Source organism: Macaca mulatta, chromosome 16 (assembly GCF_049350105.2).
Source record: "Macaca mulatta isolate MMU2019108-1 chromosome 16, T2T-MMU8v2.0, whole genome shotgun sequence".
NCBI classification, from domain to species: domain Eukaryota; kingdom Metazoa; phylum Chordata; class Mammalia; order Primates; family Cercopithecidae; genus Macaca; species Macaca mulatta.
Window position 1 is genome coordinate 8,655,692 of NC_133421.1, and position 17,827 is coordinate 8,673,518.

Consider the following 17,827-nt stretch of genomic DNA (forward strand, 5'->3'; position numbering starts at 1 on the left):
TTGTCATAAAGTGTACTTCATGGCTGGGTGCGGTGGCTCACGCCTATAATCCCAGCACTCAGGGAGGCCGAGGCGGCTGGATCATGAGATCAAGAGTTCAAGACCAGCCTGACCAAGATGGTGAAACCTCGTCTCTACTAAAAATACAAAAATTAGCCAGGCGTGGTGGCAGGCGCCTGTAGTCCCAGCTACTCGGCAGGCTGAGGCAGATAATTGCTTGAACCCGGGAGGCAGAGGTTGCAGTGAGCCGAGATCATGCCTGGGCAACAGAGTGAGAGTCCATCTCAAAAAAATAATAATAATGAATAAAAATAAAATAAAATAAAGTGTGCTTCGTATGATAGTCATTTGGTTGGAATTTGACCAATGTGTCTTTCATCATTTTGCTTCCAGCCTGTTTCAGATGTGGTTCTTGGGCATATAGTTGGATTTTATTTTTTATTCTGTCTGGAAAGTTTTTTTGTCTTTTAACAAGATAACTTGGTATTTTGCATTTAATAAAATCAGCAACATACGTGGATTCATAACCAACCTTTTGTGTTTTTTCTTATCTACCTCTTCTGAGTTTTTTTCTCCTTTATTCTGTTCCTTTAGTTTAATATTTTTTCTTCGTTTTTCCTGCTTATAAGTTTGAAAGTTATAACCCGGCTTCTAAGAGATTTGCCTAAAAATTACAATAATGGCAGGAAAAACACTGTATTTGCTTTACTGTTTTAAATTGGGAAGTGTTATGTAATTATATCCCCTATGTCTCTACTTATGTAATCTTTCTCCTTTCTAAAGTTATGTCTGTGTCTCCTTTTTTTCTCCTTCATATTTATTTTATTTGCCTTTTTTTTTTTTTTTTTTTTTTGAGACAGAATCTTGCTCTGTTGCCCAGGCTGGAGTGCAGTGGCACAATCTTGGCTCACTGCAACCTCCACCTTCCTAGTTCAAGCAATTCTCCTGCCTCAGCCTCCTGAGTAGCTGGGATTACAGGCGCCCACCACCACACCCAGCTAATTTTTTTGTATTTTTAGTAGAGATGGAGTTTCACCACGTTGGTCAGACTGGTCATGAACTCCTGACCTCAGGCAATCCGCCCATCTCGGCCTCTCAAAGTGCTGGGATTACAAGTGTGAGCCACCACGCCTGGCCTTATTTGCCTTTTTTAAGCATCAAATTTTACTTTTATTGACCATATGTACATTTTTATTTTCTAGTTTATTATTTCTGCTTATACTTTTGTAAGTTCTTTTCTTCTACTTTAGGGGATTTATCTTATTCTGTTTCAAGTTTCCTGAGTTGAAACAGCATATTTCAAGTCAGCCTTTCTTGCTTTTAATAAAAGTGTTTATCTTTGAGACCAGCCTGACCAAAATGGTAAAAATCCCGTCTCTACTAAAAATATAAAAACTTAGTCGGGCGTAGTGGCAGGTGCCTGTAATTCCAGCTACTTGGGAGGCTGAGGCAGAAGAATCCCTTCAACTCGGAAGGCAGACATTGCAGTGAGACGAGGTCGCGCCATTGCACTCCAGCCTGGGCACAAGAGCAAAACTTCATCTCAAAAAAATAAAAAATAAAAATGAAAATTAATAAAAAATAAAAGTGCTTATCTCTACCTACATTTTCTCCCGATAACTACTTTGACCACCTCACGGTTTCAGCATATATAGTACTCTTGTAATTCATTTCTAAATCGCTTGACTTTTTCATTTCGATTTTCTCTTAAAAACTCAGAATTACTTAGGAAGTAATACAAAAAAAGATGGTGAGAAAATTGTATGTTGATAGATCTCTTCTTGGCTGTACTTTCATGTTCATTTCTAACCTTATTTTACTGTGGTCAGAGCATTGTTCCTTTTAGGAATCACTTGAGGTCTTGTTTATGGGTGAATACTTCGGCAATTTTTGTTCACAATTCCATGTCTGTGAACGCTGCTTCTGTTTGCTGTAATGAATGCAAAGGACACCAGTGAGTTTCATTCAAAGTTGTTGAAGCACTCAACAAATTCGAATGGTTCTGCCAGGCGTGGTGGCTCACGCCTGTAATCCCAGCACTTTGGGAAGCTGAGGCGGGCAGATCACCTGAGGTCAGGAGTTCGAGACTAGCCTGGCCAAATGGTGAAACCCCATCTCCACTAAAAATACAAAAATTAGCGGTGTGGTGGTGCACTCCTGTGATCTCAGCTACTTGGAAGGCTGAGGCAGGAGAATCACTTGAACCCGGGGGGCGGAGGTTACAGTGAGCTGAGATCGTGTCATTGCACTCCAGCCTGGGCAACAGAGCACGACTATTTCACCAAAAAAAAAAAAAAAAAAAAATTCGGGTGGTTCTGTTCCTGGGGGTATCGCTCCAAGTAGGATGGTCTCCAGTAAGATGGCTTGTTTACAGCTGGGACACAGAGAACAGAATAATTTGCCCAAACTCACATATCTCTAAATAACAAAGTCTGGCCATTCTGGCCCAAAGCCCACACAGTTATCATGATGCTACAACGCCCGCCAAGGCTTCCTAATGCCAACCAGCCCACTCCTGCTTCCGAATCCCCAATAACCAGATAACTCATAGAACGTTTAGGTATATTTCTTTTTACTCTAAAAAAAAAAAAAAAGTTGACAATGATAACGTGCAAACTACAGAAAGCGCCACGGGTTTCAAGCCCCCCACCTTCCCAACATCATCCTATCCTTCCCCTTCCCTTAAAATCCTACATGAAAATCCCCGAGAAAGCAGAAGAGGCCCCCAGACGGGCGGATTCCCAACCCCGGACCCCTGCGGCAGGTCGAGGCACTGAAGAAATAAATTAAAGGAGAGGTGGCTCCTGACTGGCCTTGTCCAGCTCTGTCTCGCAGACCCAGCGGTAGGGCCTCTGGCAGACGTCGTCGTTCCAGCGGCCGTCGTCGGTGAAGTGGGCACAGTCCTCCCCTCCCCCGAGCCCGTGGCCGTACCAGTCGTCCGGCTGCTCCGGTCTCCAGTTCCTGGGGACAGAGCCAGCTGTGGGCCCCAGGAGGTCGGACCCGCGGCCAGGTCGCTCCAGACCCCTCCGCCCAGGGCCCCAGGCGGGAAGGCGGCCGGACCCAGGCCGAGGGAGGGCGCGCACTCACTTGAAGCCCGTCTCGTAGTCCGTCCCGTCCACCCACTTCCAGGGCCCGTTTTGGTCGTGGAGGCCCATCCAGGTGTTCACAGGACCTATGTGGTGCTGGACAAATTTCTGAGGAGAGAGGAGGCGGGTGGTGATCTCTCCCCGAGGCCAGCCGGCCTCCCAGACCCTCCGGGTCCTCACCTGCTCCTCCCAGGACGTGACCACCACCAGGTGCGCGTCCTCCAGCCGGCAGTAGTTGTCGGCGTCGGCCCAGGCCTTCCCGGAGCGAGAGAACCAGTAGCAGCTGCGCTCGTGCTCCACCCAGTTGACTGGGCAGCAGGCCCTTTCTGAGCCTGAGCGGGAGAAACCGGGCGCAGGGGCTAAGGCGCTGCCCGGGGGCGCCGGGGAGGCAGAGAGCGGGCCGGGCTGGCCTCCTCACCATTGCCCTGGAGCGCCGCCATCTGACAGCTCAGGCTCCGCAGGTCAGACACGAACTGCTTCACGTGGAGCAGCAGGCTGGAGTGATCTGGGAAGACGGGCGGAGGGGAGCGAAAGGAGATGCGGGACCCGCGGGGAGGGAAACGAGGTCAGCCCCACATCCTCCTGCTGGGACCCGAACACCCATCGCAGTGCCAAACAGCAGTGGAGTTGGCCTGAGAGACCCCCATACACACACACTCCTACACACACAACACACCCTTACACACACTCACACACACAACTCATCCTAACCCCCATACACACAGACAATACACAAAACACACACAACACACCTTAACCCACATACACAAAACACACAAATACACACAACACACCCTCACACACACACAAACATGCCCTAACCCACATACACACGCAGACAACACACAAAACACAACACACCCTAACCCGCAGACACACACGCAGACACACAAAACAACACACAACACACAGACACACAACACACCCTAACCCACCCACAGACACAACACACCCTAACCCACAAACGTCCACAAAACACACAACACACCCAACACACCCACACACAACACACCCTAACCCACATAGACAACACACAAAACACAAAACACATGCAGACACAACACACCCTAACCCACATACACAGAACACACCCAAACACAGACACACAACACACCCTCACACAAATACACAGCCACACAACACGCCCTCACACACAACACACACGTACACAACACACACAACACGCCCTCACAACACACCGTAACCCACATACACACAGACAACACACAAAACAACACACGCATAACACACCCTAACCCACATACACACAACACACAAAACACACCCTCACACAGACACACCCTAACCCACATACACACCACACACCCTTACACACCCACTCACACACAAAACACCCACAACACACACCCTCACACACACAAGAACACACCCTAACCTACATACCCTCAACACACACCTTCACCCACACTCTCACACACGCACACAACACACACCCACACACACCCAAACACACAAAACAACACACCTTCACACAGACACACACACCCTCACTACCATACACACATTCACACAACACACACACAACACACCCTCACCCACTACACACACCACACACACACCCTCAGCCACATACACAACACATATATACTCTTTCACACAAGCACACACAACTCACATTTACACACAACACGCACATACACACAACATGCACATTCACACACATATACTTACACTCACGTACACTTACACATATACTTACAGTCTCACACACACGCAACACACTAACACACACACGTTCTCACACACACACAGATACACACTCACATAAACACACAGACTCACACTCGCACACACCCATCCGCACTCCCTCTCATTCACACAGACTCACACACACTCCCTCTCATTCTCACACACATCCACATACACTCCCTCTCATTCTCACACACATCCATACACTCACTCTCATACACTCTCTCACACACACACTCCCTCTCATTCTCACACACATCCACACACGCACACTCTCACACACTCACAGACTCACGCACACACTCCCTCTCATTCTCACACACATCCACACACTCTCACACTCACAGACTCACACACACACTCCCTCTCATTCTCACACACATCCACACACTCACACTCTCACACACTCACAGACTCACACACACACTCCCTCTCATTCTCACACACATCCACATACTCACACTCCCTCTCATTCTCACACACATCCACTCACTCTCACACTCTCACACACACACACACACTCGCTCTCATTCTCACACACATCCACACACTCACACTCTCACACACTCACACACACACTCCCTCTCATTCTCACACACATCCACTCACTCTCACACTCTCACACTCTCTCACACACACACACACACACTCCCTCTCTGACCTTCACTCAAGTCCTTCTGCTGTTTCTCCAGCTGGGACTCCAGCGACTTCATCTTTCTTCCCACATTGCCTCCTGCGGGAGAGACTCGCTCAGCGTCCCGACAGCCCCCCAGCCCCAGCCCCAGCCCCAGCCCCGCCTCAGCGCCCTCACCCTGGGTGCTCAAGCCCTTGACCTGGGCCTCGGTGCTCGCTGTGAAGTTGCTGAGCGTCTCTCTCAGGCCCCGCAGCTCCCGCTGCAGCTGGGCGTCTGGCCAGGAGAGGGTGCAGAGAGAACAAAATGGGAGCGCTGTGTCCACCACCACCGCACCCACCACTCCTTCGCCACGGTACCCCGTCAACACCCCCCAATGTTGCCCCCTTCCCTGCCCACCCCTGGGGCACCCACTTTGGGATCCGATCACACAGACAACCACCAGCAGCAGGAGGCTGAGGCCCAGGGAGAGCAGGAGGAGGCGAGGGCCGGAGCAGAGACGCCGCAGGAGGGACTGCGGAGGAGGTGGCCCTGCGAGAGGAGGGGGTGTCAGGAGCGCGGGGACAGAGGGGAGCCTGGCACAGCTCCGGGGTCCTGAAAGGGGAGCAAGCTAAGGCGGCCCTAGTAGTCTAGGAGGAACCATGCACATGAAAAAATGCGGGCGGTGGGCGACCCTGCAGGGCCAGAGGCAACTGGAAATCGGGGAGAAAAGAGGGCTGGGGAGGGGGGCTAAGCGCTGAGCCGCCCCATCCCACTGAGGCCCTGAGCTTTTGCTGACACCTAATGGCATGACTGCGTCACTGCAGCCAATCCAGGAGCCTCGGTCCACCCCCTCCTCCCGCGCCTTGCAACGCAAGTGAGTGACCCGCGCCTCGGAGCCGCTGCTGCTTCCCCTGAAAGTGGGAAAAGGCGGGAGGTTTCTTTCTCTGTCCGTGAATTCCCCTCGTCTTTGGCTGCGCGCAGGGAGAGAAGGTGCAATAGCTACCCTTCAGGCCCTCAAGTCTTCCACCCAGCAGGGGGAAGAGACACGTTAGCCCTGTGTCCTGAGAGTTGGAGGGTGGGGGGCCCGCCTGGGGCTCTCCCTGGCCTCTCTCCTCCGCTGCGGACCCTCCTTCCGTCAAAACGCGCTGCACCCCATCCCCCAAGATCTTCAGCCTTGCCCAGCCTAAACAAGTGCCTGCTCGGAGGACAAAGAAATGGGTCAAGGGGAATTTGCTTTTGAAGCAAGAGGGTGTCGTTCTCCCTCAGGTCAGAGATCCCTCATCCCCCGTCACAGAATCCTCAGACCCTTCGCAGAAACCTTTGCCCACTTCACCAAACTGATCACTGACACACACAGGCACGCGCACACGCACACACGCGCACACACACGCACGCACGACCAGGGCTCCCTGGGTGGCGTTGGAAGGGGAAAGGAAGAGGGGCCTGACTTCGTCATAGAAAGCCAACAGTGACCTCATCTTTCCAACTTCCAGCTGTTCCCACACCCCCTGGGTCTACCCCCAGTGCCAGGAGGCACAGGAAAGCTTTGGGCAGCTGTCACCAAGAAAGGGACTCCAACTCCACACCCTGCCCCTCTCTTGAGAGGGGCAGCTCCGACACTTTTTCCAGTGTTGGGAGAGGGAGACAGACGCAGAGAGAGCCAGGCTCACGGGCAAGAGTAGGAGCTGTGGTTGGGGGGTGGAGAACCGCCAAATTCTCGCCTTGTAGAGGCAGGGCAAGGCGGCCCTCACCTTTTCCGAGCTGATGGTGGTCACTCTCCTCATTGTCCAGATGCTGCAGGTCCTGATACTCCTTGGTCATGTTGGGCTGGTGCTGGAGCTGGGACTGAGTCAAGGCTGAGGCTGGGGCTGAGGTGGGGGCTCACGAGGACTAGAGCTGGAATGAGGGGCCCATCTTTTTACTCCCATCTGATTGACGGCTCCATGGAGACCTTTCTTCTTTCTTTCTCTCTTTTTTTTTTTTTTTTTTTTTTTTTTTTGAGACGGAGTCTTGCTCTGTCCCCAGGCTGGAGTGCAGTGGGGCGATCTCGGCTCACTGCAACCTCTGCCTCCCAGGTTCAAGCGATTCTCCTGCCTCAGCCTCCCGAGTAGCTGGGACAACAGGCGCCCGCCACCACACCCAGCTAATTTTTTGTATTTTAGTAGAGACAGGGTTTCACCGTGTTGCCCAGGCTTGTCTTGAACTCCTGAGCTCAGGCAATCCGCCCTCCTCAGCCTCCCAATGTGCTGGGATTACAGGCGTAGGCCGCCGCGCCCGGCCGAGACCCTTCTTCTTTCCTCCGTCCACCCCCAGGCCTGACATCCAGAATCTGTCCTCTGATGTTTCCCACCAGCACCCCCCACACAGCCTGGCTTTCCTCCACAGCCCTGCACCCCCAGCCAGCCTCCCGCCGCCTCTCGACCCGTTTTACTTGCTCGGGGTCTCAGGGTCTGACTCCCAGGTTCTTCAGTGCTGTGCAGATGCCGGACTAAGGAGGGGGGCTGAAGCTTGGAGAATGGGGGTGGGTGGACAGCCGTGGACGATGGAGTGGGAGCGGGCAGGGTCCATAGGAGGGCCCTGGGCCCCGGTGTCTCTGTGTCTGCGTGTCTGTGTGTCCAAGCACGCCAAACGTGGCATCTCCAGTGCCCGGGACTTTGGACAGTAAACAGGGGTGGAAATGGATTGGGACTTAGGGGAGTGTGGGGGCGGGAGTGGGGGATGGGTTGCCTCTGCTCTCCTGCCCAGGGAGGAAAATCATGTTGCCACCACACAGGCCAGTCACCTTACTCTTCTGTGCACCGTTTGGGAGGGGTGCCAGGCCAGGAGGCACTGGGGTGGGATTTGCCATATCCCCCCTCCCTCCCCGTTTCGCTTCCTGCCTCTAAATTCCCCAGAACTATTGGTGTCTCCAAATATCCCCGAACAGGATCAGAGGAACCGGTTCTCTGCTCTTGCCCAATCCAGGCCTGTGACCCTGGCACATGAGCTGCAGGCCCCAGTTCCCTGCGGGGCCGAGCCCCAGGCTTCCCAGCTCTGGCCTGACTTGCTTCCCTCTCCTGGGGAGTAAAGTCTTCCAAGCAGCATGAGGGCCGGTTTGGTTCCGGGAGAGGCAGGCGAGCCTCCGCTGGGACTGGTGCCAGCAAACCTCCATTCGCTGTTACTCTGTGCCTCAGGTCACCGCGTTCATGAACTTCTCTCATTATCCCCAGAGCACATCACATTTCACAGATGAGAAAGCTAAGGCCCTATAAGGTAAGAGCTTGCCCAGGGTCATGCTGCAAGGACGCAGCAAAGGGTACACTAGAACCTGAGCAGCCTGACTTCAGGCACTGCGTTCAGGCCCCAAAACCACACCCAGAGCCAGGATCCCATCCGGTTGACACAGCTGGGCTCCAGTGTCCCAGAGATGCTAAACCATGGTCCCTTACAGCCCCACGGAGCTTCAGAGAGAGCCATGTGAATTTGAATTATGCTCACTTGGAAATCAGACAGTATTAAAGATAATCTTGGCTGGGCGCAGTGGCTCACGCTTGTAATCCCAGCACTGTGGGAGGCCAAGGCGGGTGGATCACCTGAGGTCAGAGGTTCAAGACCAGCCTGGCCAACATGATGAAGCCCCGTCTCTACCAAAAATACAAAAATTAGCGGGGCATGGTGGTGCATGTCTGTAATCCCAGCTACTCAGGAAGCTGAGGCAGGAGAATCGCTTGAACCGAGGAGGCAGAGGTTGCAGTGAGCCAAGATCGTGCCACTGCATTCCAGTCTGGTGACAGCAAGACTCCATCTCAAAAAAAAAAAAAAAAAGATAATAAATTTAAGCTGGCTACAGTGGCTCATGCCTGTAATCCCAGCACTGTGGGAGGCCAAGGTGGGCGGATCACCTGAGGTCAGGAGTTTGAGACCAGCCTGGCCAACATGGTGAAACTGCATCTCTACTAAAAATATAAAAATTAGCCAGGTGCAGGCCTGTAATCCCAGCTACTCGGGAGGCTGAGGCAGGAGAATCGCTTGAACGCGGGAGGCGGAGGTTGCAGTGAGCTGAGATCGCGCCATTGCACTCCAGCCTGGGTGACAAGAGCAAGACTTTGTCTCAAAAAAAAAAAGGTAATAAGTCTCACTTTAGGTCCAAATGTGAAGTCATCCAAATCCTACTTTACAGTTATTTCAGTGAGAAAACAAGGCTTGAATTTTGAGAATTTTCAATGATGTGAGATATTCAGGAACACATCCCTTGCATAAAATGTGACAGCTCTGTGTGTGCCCTCCTTTGTCTGTGTCCTGACAACCACCGTGTCATTTACATGTGCTGGGACAATGGCCAATGATTTTGTTGACTGTTGGGCTGTTAATTAAACATCCTCTAATATAATCACTTACAATCTGGCTTATTCAGGCAAATGAACCTACATTATTTCGGTCGGAATAGTGGTCACCTGGTTGGGTGCGGTGACTCATGCCTGTAATCCCAGCACTTTGGGAGACCGAGCCAGGCGGATTAACTGAGGGTCAGGAGTTCGAGACCAGCCTGGCCAACATGGCAAAATCCTGTCTCTACTAAAAATACAAAAATTAGCCAGGTATGGTGGCAGGCACCTGTGGTCCCAGGTACATGGGAGGCTGAAGTGGGAGAAATGCTTGAACCTGGGAGACAGAGGTTGCAGTGAGCCGAGATCGTGCCACTGCACTCCAGTGTGGGCGCAGAGAGAGACACTGCATCTCAAAAAAAAAAAAAATTCTTTTTTTTTTTTTTGAGATGGAGTCTCGCTCTGTCACCCAGGCTGGAGTGCAATGGCGCAATCTTGGCTCACTCCAGGCTCCACCTCCCGGGTTCGCACCATTCTCCTGCCTCCTCCTCCCAAGTGGCTGGGACTACAGGTGCCCGCCACCATGCCTCCCTCGCAGAAATAGTGACTAGCCGAGAGCACAAGAGGCGCTTGGGGATGATGGAAAAGTTCAGCTCCTGGGTCTGGATGCTGGTTACACCATGGTGGTGTTCCGCTTGCAAAACTGCAGAAAGCTGTGCACTTATGATATGTGCATTTTTCTGTTTGCACATTATACTAGAGTAAGAGACTTTCAAATCTGATTTCTACTCTATAACCCTCATTCCCCAAACTCATTGATTAGGGGGCAGGGCTTGGATCAGTGCTAAAAAACACCCTCCAAAGCCAATAACATTTATTCTATTATTATTATTATTAGAGATGAGGGTCTCACTGTGTTGCCCAGACTGATCTCAAACTCCTGGCCTCAAGTAATCCTCCCTCCCCAGCCTCCTGAGTACCTAGGATTACAAGTTCGTGCCACCACACTTGGCAAAGCAAGTAACTTTAGAACGGAAGTCAGAGATGGAAGGGAAACAAATAATACCATGTACCAGGCCACTAACTTCCAGGCCCTCTGCAAAATACCAGAGATAATACTGAAAACGAAAAAGTAGCTAAAAACAAAACTATGCCACAATGGCAGTAGATCGATGCCCTCTGAGAATTCACGCATCCTTTACATTTATTCCTTTAAGAATATGTTAGGCCGACTCTGGTGGCTCACGTCTGTCATCCCAACACTTTGGGAAGTCAAGGCAGGAGGACTGCTTGAGGCCAGGAGTTTGAGGCACACGGGGCAACATAGCAAGACCCCATCGTGCCTGTAGTTTCAGCTACTTGGGAGGCTGAGGTAGGAGGATCACTTGAGCCCAAGAGTTGAGGCCACAGTGAGCTATGATGGTACCACAGCACTCCAGCCTGGATGATAGAGTGAGATCCTGTCTCAAAATAAGTAAATAAATTAATTTAATTTAATTAAAGATTATAGTCCAGGTGCGGTGGCTCACACCTGTAATCCCAGCACTTTGGGAGGCCGAGGTGGGTGGATCGTGAGATCAGGAGTTTAAGACCAGCCTGTCCAAGATAGTGAAACCCCGTCTCCACTAAGAATACAAAAAAAAAAAAAAAATATATATATATATATATATATATACATACACATACACACACACACATATATGCCAGGTATGGTGGCGGGCGCCTGTAATCCCAGCTATTCGGGAGGCTGAGGCAGGAGAATCACTTGAACCCAGGAGGTGGAGGTTGCAGTGAGCCGAGATCGAGCTACTGCACTCCAGCCTGGGCGACACAGCGAAACTCCGTCTTGGGAGAAAAAAAAAAAAAATTATATACCTTGGTAAGGGTAACCACTCTGTGGTTTATCCCTGTGTATGTTAATAAATGTGAATGCCTTTCTTGAAAATAAATTTTTTGGCTGGGTGACAGGAAAACACACCTGTTATCCCAGCACTTTGGGAGGTCGAGGTGGGCGGATCATGAGGTCAGGAGATCGAGAACATACTGGCTAACGTGGTGAAACCCTGTGTCTACTAAAAGTACAAAAAAAAAAAAAATTAACCAGGCGTGGTGGCGGGCACCTGTAGTCCCAGCTACTTGGGAGGCTGAGGCAGGAGAATGGCGCGAACCCGGGAGGTGGAGCCTGGAGTGAGCCAAGATTGCGCCACTGCACTCCAGCCTGGGCGACAGAGCGAGACTCCATCTCAAAAAATAAATAAATAGCCGGGCGCGGTGCCTCAAGCCTGTAATCTCAGCACTTTGGGAGGCCGAGACAGGCGGATCACGAGGTCAGGAGATCGAGACCATCCTGGCTAACACGATGAAACCCCGTCTCTACTAAAAAATACAAAAAAAAAACTAGCCGGGCGAGGTGGCGGGTGCCTGTAATCCCAGCCACTCGGGAGGCTGAGGCAGGAGAATGGCGTAAACCCGGGAGGCGGAGCTTGCAGTGAGCTGAGATCCGGCCACTGCACTCCAGCCTGGGCGACAGAGCGAGACTCTGTCTCAATAAATAAATAAATAAATAAATAAATAAATAAATAAATTTATTTTTTGGCCAGGCACCGTGGCTCATGCCTGTAATCCCAGCACTCTGTGAAACTGAGGCAAGCAGATGGCTTGGGCTCAAGAGTTCAAGACAAACCTAGATAACATGGCAAAACCCTGTCTCTACCCAAAAATACAAAAAATTATCCAGGTGTGGTGGCGCATGCCTGTGGTCCCAGCTACTCTGGAGGCTGAGGTGAGAGGATCGCTTGAACCTGGGAGGCAGAGGTTGCAGTGAACCAAGATCATGCCACTTCACTCCAGCCTGGGTAACAGACCAAGACCCTTTCTCTACATGCCTGTAGTCCCAGCTACTCGAGAGGCTGAGGCAGGAGAATGGCTTGAACCTGGGAGGCGGAGGTTGCAATGAGCCAAGATCGCGCCACTGCACTCCAGCCTGGTGACAGAGCGAGACTCCGTCTCAGAATAAATAAATAAATAAATAAATAAATAAATAAATAAATAAATAAATATTTTTCTTTAATAAAAATTAATAATGTTTTCAAATATTGAAGAATTTTAAAGGATATGGACCTTGGATTTTCCTTGTGGAGAAAGTCTCATGTATTAATTTTGTATTGCTGATAACAAAGGAAGGCCCATAAAGAGTTGCAGTCAGGGCAGTGGTGAGGTCAGATCTGTGAGCTTAACAACAGCCTGGCCTTGGGGCGGGTGATGGCTCAGAGGTGGTTTGCCCAGAGGCAGGGAGATGATCAGGAGGCTGCTGCGTTGGTCTCAGTGAGAAAATGTGAGGCTAGAGGCCAGACGGGGAGGGCCAGATGAGCAGAACTTCAGTAGAGGAATGACGTAGACCTGGTAGCTACTGAATGTGCACTCAGGAGGGGACCAGGGAGGCGGGGGACAGTGGCACAGCTGCCCAGGGTCCAGAGGCTACTGTAGATGGGTCTGGAGTCTGAAGAGACTTGTGAGCAGGAGCCTCTGAAAGCAGAGTGGGCGAGGTCCAGGTGTGCCAAAGTGCCCCGTGGTGACCCCGCCCCGTGACAGGGCATGGTGGAAAGAAAGCAGCAGAGCACAGTCCCTGCCAGTGGGAGAAGCAGGAGGAAGCACCCAGGACTGCCAGTCATCCAAGCTTCAGGGCCAGCTCTGGGGACTATGAGTACCAAGTTAAATATTGCTCGGGAGGCCGAGTGCCGTGGCTCACGCCTGTAATCCTAGCACTTTAGGAGGCCGAGGTGGGCGGATTGCCTGAGCTCAGGAGTTGGAGACCAGCCTGGGCAACACAGTAAAACCAAGTCTCTACTAAAATACAAAACAATTAGCCGGGCGTGGCAGCGGGCGCCTACAGGCGCCCCAGCTGCTCTGGAGGTTGAGGCAGGAGAATTGCTTGAACCCGGTAGGCGGAGGTTGCAGTGAGCCAAGATCACACCACTGCACTCCAGTCTGGGTGACAGAGCGAGACTCCATCTCAAAAAAAAAAAAAAAAAATATATATATATATATAGAGAGAGAGAGAGAGAATGAGAGAGTAAGAGTTAGGTTAGCACGATCTCAGCTTACTGTAACCTTTGCCACCCGGATTCACGCCATTCTCCTGCCTCAACCTCCCAAATAGCTGGGACTACAGGCGCCCGCCACCACACCTGGCTGATTTATTTATTTATTTATTTATTTTGTATTTTTAGTAGACATGGGGTTTCACCACATTAGCCTGGATGGTCTCGATATCCTGACCTTGTGATCCGCCCGCCTTGGCCTCTCAAAGTGCCGGGATAAGAGGTGTGAGCCACCGCGCCCAGCCAAAAAAATATATATACATATTGCTAGGGAGAGATAATGAAATGAACTTCCCATGAGGGTAAATCAGGAAGAGTGGAGTATTTTCAGGTTGGGGGAGGCCTGAGCAGCTGGTGAACAGAGGAGAAGGGCTGGAAGCAAGAGGGCTTCTGGCTGCTGAACAGGAAGCTTGCTGAAGGCCTGAGGCTCCAGGAAGGATGCTCGTGCTGCAAAACCAGCCTGAGGCCCTCCATCAGCCGGACCTGCTCCACCTTGCCCTCATCTGGAAAATGGGTTCATGCCCGGCTCAGACTGCTCATCAAGGTTAAACGGGATAATGAGTGAAAAGCACCTAGCGCAGTGCCGGCACACACCAGGTACTCAGCACGTGCTAGCTGATTTCAGTTTCATTCTCAGCAACACAGCCATGAGTTGCATTAGACCTCCAAGGCCTCTTCCAGTGTGGGAGGAGGAGAAAAGGGGGAAGATTGGGATCAGAATGGCAGAGGATGTCTCTCCCCACACCCCGGAGGGTGGTTAGCAACTTCGCTGGGACAGAGCTGGTGGCCCGGGGGTTGTCTGAGTTGAGACAGTCCCTTCCCCTGCTATGGAGAAGGAGGGTTCTGAGCTCCCTCAGTCACTGCCAACACTCTCAGAGCACTTTCCAGCCTCATGGTTGGGATGGGCCCGTGCACCCAAGGGCTGAAGCTAGACCTCCTCCCAGGCCTGCAGGGAGTCTAACATCCGCAGAGCTAAAGAAGAGGCACCTGAACAAACAGGCAGGAGGGGCAGAGCAGGGGCTCTTCACGAACTTCCCAGAGAGGGCAGCCGATGGCCCCATATCTAGAAAAGGCTGAGCAGCAATTGGGTTGAGATGAAGCAGGGGAGGGTGAGGAAAAGGAAGGCTGTCCTCCAACCTTTCGGGCTGGAGGGCTGTGCACTGGGGCAAGGGAAGTGCGGGATCACCAGTGCTGAGAGGAGCAGACGGGCCTCTGCACACAAGTTTAAATCTGAGCTGACACAACCCACCCCAAGAGCTTCAATATCCCGTCTCTGCAGTTGACAAGAAGCTGGCCTGCAGAAATGGGTGCCCAAGCTCCGCGTCTCCAGCAGGGTCTCTGTCCTCAACACCACTCTGTCCACCCCAGGCACACCCACCTTTTCAACCTTGGGACAGCCAGGATTCTCTGACCCAGAACCCTCTCTACACCTCTTTCCTACTTTCTTTTAGAGACAGAGTCTCACCCTGTCGCCCAAGCTGGAGTGCAATGGCACGATCTGGGCTCACTGCAAACTCCGCCTCCCGGGTTCAAGCGATTTTCCTGCCTCAGCCTCTGGAGTAGCTGGGACTACAGGCGCCTGCCACCACACCCAGCTTTTTTTTTTTAAAGTAGAGACGGGGTTTCACCATGTTGGCCAGGCTGGTCTTGAACTCCTGACCTTGTGATCCGCCCACCTCAGCCTCCCACAGTGCTGTGATTACAGGCGTGAGCCACCATGCCTGGCCTGCCTCTTTCCTACTTTTTGAGGGTAAAACTTGTAAAAACTCCAAATGATTCCAGGCTTTAACTTTTGGGTTTATCCATATCTGAAAATAGACCAAGAGGCCAATGACAATAATTGCTACCATTTTCTACTATGCGTCAGGCACTGTGCTGAGGGCTTTACATGTACTTTACCATTAATTCCTCACAGGTATCCAGCAAGGTAGGTAGTTATTTCCATTTTACAGCTAGGTATACTGAGGCTTAGAGAGGTTAAGCTCTCCCCAAAGTGACAGTGACTCCACCATCATCCCTCATCCTAACCCCAGCAACAGCCTAGCTGGCTCTCCATTGCCCCCTGCTGTATATTCCCCTCCACACCCAGAGTAACCTACTCAGGGACAAACCCGTGTTCCCTTCACAGCCCTCCAGCAGCTTCTATGCCACTCTGAATAAATCCACGGAAAGTCCTGTGTGCCAGGCCTCTCTGACTTCTCTGACACACCTTCTGTTTCTCTCTGTCCTCCACTTCAATGGTCTCCTTCTACCCTTCAACCTTTCAAATTGATTCCTTCCAGACTGTTCCTCTCTCTACTTGGCACACTCTCACCACCCCAGTCTTTGTTGTCCTTCAGGCCTCAACCCAAATGCTGCTGCAAGGGGCCTCCCTGACTGCCCGGTCTAAACCAGCAAGGGCCATCACTCTCTTTGCATAATAGCACCCATCATTGTCTAAACACTCTGTGTTCACTTACTCCCTATATAGTCTGTCATCTCCACTGGATGGACCCAAAGTTCCCTAAGGACAGGGATGTTGCCTTCCCAGCATCTAGAACACTGCCTAGTTCCAAGGAACATCCAAGTAAGTATTTACTGAAAGAAATAAAAAGTGTGGGGAGTAGAGGAGCCAAGATTTGAACTGACGTTGTTTGGGAGCCTGGGGCTCCAGTGCACTATATTACATTGCCTTCTCAAGCGGCCAGGGAAGAGCTCCCATGGCCTTGGAAGAATACAGCCCCAGCTGCAACCGTGCTTCCCCTGAAGAATAATGCGTGGAGGGAAACAGGGAGGGAACTTTTTTTAAAACAATATGTATTTCTATATTTATCTGAATTGTTGTCAGGTACTTGTATTAATTTTAATTTACAAAATAATGCATGCAGGCCAGGTGCGGTGGCTCACGCCTATAATCCCAGCACTTTGGGAGGCCAAGGCAGGTGGATCACCTGAGGTCAGGAGTTCAAGACCAACCTGACCAATATGGTGAAACCCGTCTCTACTAAATACAAAAAATTAGGCCAGGCGCGGTGGCTCACGCCTGTAATCCCAGTACTTTGGGAGGCCAAGGCGGGCGGATCACGAGGTCAGGAGATCGAGGCCATCCTGGCTAACATGGTGAAACCCCGTCTCTACTAAAAATACAAAAAATTAGCCGGGCATGGTGGGGGGCACCTGTAGTCCCAGCTACTTGGGAGGCTGAGGCAGAAGAATGGCGTGAACCTGGGAGGCGGAGCTTGTAGTGAGCCGAGATTGCGCCACTGCACTCCAGCCTGGGGGACCGAGCGAGACTCCGTCTCAAAACAAACAAACAAACAAAAAATTAGCCAGATGTGGTGGCATGCACCTGTAATCCCAGCTACTGGGGAGGCTCAGGCAGGAGAATTGCTTGAATCCGGAAGGCAGAGGTTGCAGTGAGCCGAGATGGTGCCACTACACTCCAGCCTGGGCAACAAGAGCAAAACTCTGTCTCTAATAATAATAATAATACGTGCAAAATTATGTGATTCTACCCCTTCCAGGTCAACTATGTGATTCTGCCCCTTCTAGTTTAACACGCAGATGCATTACCTACACATACCTTCCTCAGCTCCTAGATTTCTCCCTTCTGCTCATGATAGAGAACATTATCACAGCCTCAAGCCATCTGCTATTACATAGAACCAAGCTAAGAGAAGGATTATTTGAAAAACATCCAGGGACAGGCACGGTGGCTCACGCTTGTAATACCAGCACTCTGGGAGGCCAAGGCAGGCGGATCACCTGAGGTCAAGAGTTTGAGACCAGCTTAGCTAACACGGTGAAACCCCGTTTCTACTAAAAATACAAAACAAAAAACAAAAAAATATAGCTGTGCGTGGTGGCGTGCGCCTGTAATCCCAGCTACTTGGGAGGCTGAGGCAGGAGAATCACTTGAACCCAGGAGTTGGAGATTGCAGTGAGCCGAGATCGTGCCATTGCACTCCAGCTTGGGCAACAAGAGAGAAACTCCATCTCAAAAAAAAAAAGGAAAGAAAAGCATCCTTTGAAGCA

The 17,827-nt window shown here is 51.2% G+C and overlaps 1 protein-coding gene across 8 annotated transcripts; it reads right to left on the bottom strand.

Moving 5' to 3' along the window:
- Nucleotides 1-1,140: 1,140 nt before the first annotated feature.
- Nucleotides 1,141-8,077, bottom strand: ASGR1 (asialoglycoprotein receptor 1). 8 transcript variants are annotated; one of them, XM_077970163.1, is made up of 10 exons: nucleotides 7,841-8,076; nucleotides 7,161-7,305; nucleotides 5,842-5,958; nucleotides 5,608-5,703; nucleotides 5,458-5,529; nucleotides 3,505-3,591; nucleotides 3,267-3,418; nucleotides 3,088-3,194; nucleotides 2,814-2,961; nucleotides 1,141-1,930 (listed from the first exon to the last, which is right to left on the bottom strand). In XM_077970163.1, the coding sequence occupies exons 2-10, from the start codon at nucleotides 7,228-7,230 to the stop codon at nucleotides 1,895-1,897; spliced, it is 885 nt and encodes a 294-aa protein (XP_077826289.1). In that variant the 5' UTR covers nucleotides 7,231-7,305; nucleotides 7,841-8,076; the 3' UTR covers nucleotides 1,141-1,894. The 8 variants fall into 8 exon arrangements, with proteins under 8 accessions (XP_077826289.1, XP_077826290.1, XP_001117991.3 ...); XM_077970164.1 differs by having other exon boundaries at nucleotides 7,845-8,072; XM_001117991.5 differs by lacking the exon at nucleotides 1,141-1,930 and having other exon boundaries at nucleotides 2,556-2,961; nucleotides 7,841-8,077.
- Between the last annotated feature and the right edge of the window lie 9,750 nt (nucleotides 8,078-17,827).

Coding starts and splice junctions, on each gene's coding strand:
- ASGR1 (XM_077970163.1), bottom strand. CDS start 7,230: ATGACCAAGGAGTATCAGGACCTGCAGCATCTGGACAATGAGGAGAGT. Junction 3,195..3,266: donor TCACGTCCTGGGAGGAGCAG/GTGAGGACCCGG, acceptor CTCTCTCCTCAG/AAATTTGTCCAGCACCACAT. Junction 1,931..2,813: donor GCGAGACAGAGCTGGACAAG/GCCAGTCAGGAG, acceptor CATTCATTACAG/CAAACAGAAGCAGCGTTCAC.